At 37.2% G+C, this 5657-nt stretch overlaps 1 protein-coding gene across 2 annotated transcripts; it reads right to left on the reverse strand.

The window, feature by feature from the left end:
* Nucleotides 1-931: 931 nt before the first annotated feature.
* LOC111887151 (caffeoyl-CoA O-methyltransferase) lies at nucleotides 932-2003 on the reverse strand. 2 transcript variants are annotated; one of them, XM_042899281.2, is made up of 3 exons: nucleotides 1769-2002; nucleotides 1402-1640; nucleotides 932-1320 (listed from the first exon to the last, which is right to left on the reverse strand). In XM_042899281.2, the coding sequence occupies exons 1-3, from the start codon at nucleotides 1930-1932 to the stop codon at nucleotides 1070-1072; spliced, it is 654 nt and encodes a 217-aa protein (XP_042755215.1). In that variant the 5' UTR covers nucleotides 1933-2002; the 3' UTR covers nucleotides 932-1069. The 2 variants fall into 2 exon arrangements, with proteins under 2 accessions (XP_042755215.1, XP_023739077.1); XM_023883309.3 differs by having other exon boundaries at nucleotides 932-1640; nucleotides 1769-2003.
* Nucleotides 2004-5657: the final 3654 nt, after the last annotated feature.

The raw sequence follows: 5657 nt of genomic DNA on the forward strand, positions 1-5657 counted from the left end.
GCATCCAAAATACAAATATACATACACATCCACATATAAATACACTTCTATATACACAAAATCAGCATATTATATGTAAAAAAAATAGAAAAACGAAAACTTGTGGTGTGGTGGCCGTGAAGGTAGATTCCGGCGAGAACATAGGTGGCGGTTAAATGCTGGTGGGGATTGACAATAACATTTCTACCATGGTGGGGATCTCAAATTTCGGCAGAATACTCCAAATTCCTTCAACACCAACAATTGTATTCAGTGGCGAGAGGAGGAAATGAAAAGAAAAAGAGATAAAAAAAAAAAAAACCGCAGCCACTTGTTAATGTCGCCGGAAATGGCGCTTCGGTGCTGCTAACGTGACGTCGCCGGTGATACCTTTGGGGTCGCCGATGATGAGCTTTATTATCGATGTAGTGGACGATGATGTGGCTTTGGACGGAGAAAGTCGAGGTTTTGTTGAGGTAGAAAGGGAAATTGCAAAGGGTAATAGCGGCGACGGGCATTAGCAGTGACAGTACCCTTTAGCGGCGGACCCTTTAAGCAGCAGTTAGTGTCCTGGTTAATAACCTACAATAGACATTCCTCCATAATCATTTCATTGGTCGCTAGGCTGTTGCAAAAATTTGTCGCAAGTTAGTGATAAATTTGTGGGCTTGTGGCCAATTGATGGGTTTCAAATTTTGTGGTAAACTTGATTGGAAGAAGCACGGCTTTATTGGTCACTGAATTTCGAAGTATCCAACGCCAAATTCGTCTTTTTTTTTTTTAAAAAAAATCTGTCGCTAAATACCATGATACGATGAAATCTTTTGATTATTTTTTAATATTTTCAATAAGATTAAAGGCCAACCAATTCAAGATACAATTACCGAAATAGAGTTCCTATTGTGTTTGATGACATATTTCTAAACTTCAAATATTTGTCAACAAGGTTAAATGATATATAAATATAAAATTAACATTATGATTACGCAATTCAAAACATGAATGCAAATTGTCGCATTACAGAAAGGAAATAATCAATCAAACATGTGAATCATTTACAAGTTTATTTTGGTTGATCCGTTATATGTTATTAGCTTATTCGGCGACATAGAGTGATTCCATCACCCACAGGAAGCTGACATATCTCTACTCTTGGATCAGCAGCAAGGGCTTTGTTGAGCTCTAACACGAAGTCTCTGTAATATCTAACATACTTCCGAAGTGGGGCATCTGCGGGTGCCACCAAAGACCCATTCCAAAGGGTGTTATCATAACCAATCACACCTCCAATTTTAACAAGATCGATTAACCTCTTGTGGTAATTAAGATAGTTGTCTTTATCTGCATCCACAAAAATAAAATCGAATGATCCATGGAATTTTGCATCTTCTACCATTTGGTCAAGAAGAGGAAGAGCAGGACCTTCTCTAAAGTCAATCTTGTGAGCAACACCTGCTTTCTCAATAATCGGAAGGCCAATTTCGTAATTTTCACGGTTTATATCCAAAGCCAATATCTTTCCATCTTCTGGTAGAGCAAGCGCGGTAGAAAGAAGGGAATAACCAGTGTAAACACCGATCTCCATCGTGTTCTTAGCATTTATGAGCTTAAGAAGTAAGTTCAAAAACTGTCCTTCATCAGCAGATGTCGTCATAAGATTCCTGCATTTAGTAGTACAAGTAAAACAGATTAGACAACGGAAAGCACCCACAATGTTTTTATGGTAATCCTGTTACGTACTCATAATATGTTATAACATTAGGAAATGCATGCACAAATTATGACTTACCAAGGGTGTTTAGCAGTGACCTCACGAAGCTCTTTCATGGATTCTGGCTCTCTCGGGTAAACACTGGTTTCAAGAATGTATTGGTAAAGTGCATCGCTTTGAAGGAGGCTTTTGTGGCCAACTTCTTGGTGTTTTGCAGGCTGAGTTTCTCCGGTGGTTGCCATTGTGAGGAATCTGTGGTGTGTTAGTGTGAAATGGAGATTAATGGTGGGTTGAAATTGAAATGAATCTGAAATTGAAGGATTGGGTGTATGGGAATATATAGGGAGTGGGCATGGATCGGATCGGAAGGTGAAGGGATGGTGCCGGTGCGGTTGTGGTTGTGGTTGTGGCCTTGTTGGTGGGGTTGGTGAGACTTGAGTTTTCGTTGCAGATGTGGACTTCGCCAACCATAGTGGAAACCACGAGTTGGTAAAACTCACTTGTTTAATTCTAGTTTTTTTATAATAAAAATATATGCCAATTTAGTTGATCGGTTTTATTAAAGGTGGAGACTGGTTCCAAACCCGATGCAAACTGGACCATACCCGATTGGAACCAAAACCGAAGACCCTCAAAGGAAGAACCGAGGACCGGCGCTCCAGGAGTAAATCGGTTCTGGTTTTTCAGTTCCAATACCCACAAACCCGATTTTCACAAACTAATCACCGATCAAGGAGTGGGTTCTCAAGATAAATGCGTCAATATGTAATTGGCGAAAAGATTACTGGTATATCATTTTTTGAATAAAAAAATTGTTACATTTGTTATATAGTTTTCTATATTTGATTTTATGTTTATCTAAAAATTAGAAATTAGTTAGTATGGGCTTGGTAATACGCCGATAATGAATTACAAACACTTACCTTTAGTGCTTCCTTAATTTTTTTACACAAATATAGAAAACTTCAAATAAACATAAAATCAAATATATGAATACCAGAAAGACTTTATCTATAGGTTTCATAATCGATTTAGTCCTTATCTTTTTCTAAGTCAACTGAGTCCTGATTAGGTTAACTTAATCAAAACAAGATTATTAGTGGGTTAACCGATTAGTGAAACGTTTGTTTGTTTATGTGGACTATGACATGGCATCTAAGGGTTACTCAACGATTTCCTTTCAGTAAAACATAGTTTTATGCATTTGTAAAGTGTTGCACCCGGTGAAAAACGAGAGAATCTAAAAAAATAGCTTGTTACAGTGCATCGTGCATCAGAAAATAATCTCCACCACATTCTAGCTCATCAATTCCTAGGACTGTTCACTATTCGGATAAAACCGAATTATCCAATTGGACAATTTGGATTGGACTATTTGGTTCGGATATTCGGATTTTTGGATTGGTTTTCAACAAAACCGAATTATTATTTTGGATTTCGGATTGGTTTTGGTTTATAAAATAAGAACCGAATAGTCCAAAAAAACCGAATAAACATTTATTATTTATCTATTTATAATATATATCTATATTTATTTATCAATTTTATAATTTATTTTTTCAAATAGGAACGTTTCGCCCGATAGAAAAACATTAATATGCATTTTCACTCAAAAGTTTTCTATCTATAAAATATTTAACTATAATGTATCTTCTTATTCGTTGTTTATAAATTTCAAATCACGACTAAGTAATTTGTTTTTGCTTCTTGTGTAAAGTTTATTAATATTATAATTATTTGTCGATTTAAAATGTTTCGGTTTTTGAAAACCGAATTATAAAAACCGATCCAACCGAATTGTAATTGGATCGGATCGGATTGGATTTAAATTTAGTTTGGACTATTCGGTTCGATATTTTGAAAATCGAAATCAATTTGGATTCACTTGATTGGATCGGATCAAACCGATCCATCCAAACGAACACCCCTATCAATTCCTATAATGTATGTAAAATGTAGTAATATTTTTCCTATATGTTATTACAGTGTCGTACGTACATGGAGAAAACAGATTACGATTCAGATGATTACGGAGAGGAATAGCTCGACATTGAACTCATCGATGTTACAGTGGAAGAAGATTTCAAGCCAAAATGGATGGATAGGTACAAGGATGCAGTCTTGAACATTCTATCTGATGAAGAAGATAATGAAGTTGAATCTGATGAACATAATGGCAATAAATATGTTGAGAATGGCACTACAAATGATGGAAGTACAAATAATGACAATACAAACGAAGAGGTAGATTGTAACATCCTATTTCGAGATAACCTAAACTTGGAGGCTCGAGTGGTAATTGACATGTGAAGGTCATGGGTCTTAAAGGATCAAGTTTAGACCTTGTGGAATACGGTTCTTGGACTTGGTGTAATACTTTGGGCTTTGATAGGCATTGGGCTTAAATCAAAATTTGGGACCACAACGTGGTAAAGTGATGGCCACGACGTGATGCATGGTTAATGAAAACAACGTTTCATTTTTCACCACGACGTTACAAGATAGGTGTCACGACGTGGTGAACGCTCCAACACGAAACCCTAGCCTCTAAGCATGATTGAGTCAAGCCCTTGGATTAGGGTATCCTCTTCAGTGTCCAACCCTCCAACACAAAACCCTAGCTTCTATGCATGATTGAGAGCAAGTTTACTTGATTTTGGGTTTGTTCTTTAGACTTTGGTGAAGCTTAAGGAAGAAGGGAGTCCATATTGGTGCAAGGAAGCAAGGACCAAGCTTGGATCCAACATCTTTTTTATATTTATGCTCTATTTAAGGTATATTGTTCATACCTTGGCACTTCTTCTAGATACAAGTTTGAGCTTATTTTTTGGTGGTTTTTGTCCCTTCCATGGATGCTCTTAGTATTTGAGGAACTGCAGAGCTTGTTATGGCTCTCTTATGGTCAATAGACCTCTAATGATTTAGAAAAGAATAATGTTTGGAGTCACCTTGTGTGCATACACAAGTTTTGGTCACATTAAGGACTTAATGGACTTAGGGTTATAGATCTAGCCATGGGATGAAGTCCTAATGGATAAAGTTGGAAACTTTATCCAATAAGTCATTGAAAAGGACCAGATCTAAAGTTATGGGTTTATATATGTAACGATTAAGCACTTAATGAAGAATATGGAATTCAACCATAAACCACGCCATGGCCAAGAGCTTGCCACGATGTGGTGGTCGTTGACAAAATGGGATGTGATCATTGGAGTCTCGTGTACATGGGGTAGAGTCAACACTCGATGAAATTTCATTCAATTTGGCGAAGATTACCGAAGAAGCTCAAATCCTGAACCTACCCTCTGTTCCAGGTTACCAGCTGCAGATCATTGGAGTCTCGTGTACCTGGGCTAGATTCAATCCACCATTCCTTCTTCACCGTTAATTTCAATCCCACCAACGTAGAGGGGCGGGATGGCCATAGGAGTTCCTGCACACTGGTGGAAGTGACGGTGGTGGAAAGATATGTGGAGGCGGTGTTGGTAATGGCTATTATAATGGAAGTGATGGTACAGATGTATATTATCAGAATATGATCGAAGCAAACCCTGGAAATTCATTGATTCTCAGCAATTAGACGAAAGACAGAGGTAATTTAAAATATTCATCATTCACGAATTTCAATTTCTTGTTTTACCATATCAAGTTTCATTTGGCTTCCGATCTATTGGCTAATTTTGATCTGATTGATTCATTCAAACAGGTGCGAGGTGATTTCTCGAGGGCTGCAGAGTATTACAGCCGAGCAATCCTTGCAAACCCTAGAGATGGAAAGGCTTTATTAATGTATGTTGATTTGATTTGGGAGACACAAAAGGAGGATAAATGTGTTCTCACAGAATGGTATTCTTGTAGAACGTAATTCTCGTACGGTATTAGTCTCACAAAATGTCATTCTCCTAAGAATGGTTTTAATCAATCGATTATGGACCATTGAAGAAGATCAATGATATTTGTTCACAAA

Source organism: Lactuca sativa, chromosome 2 (genome assembly GCF_002870075.4).
Source record: "Lactuca sativa cultivar Salinas chromosome 2, Lsat_Salinas_v11, whole genome shotgun sequence".
Lineage (NCBI taxonomy): Eukaryota > Viridiplantae > Streptophyta > Magnoliopsida > Asterales > Asteraceae > Lactuca > Lactuca sativa.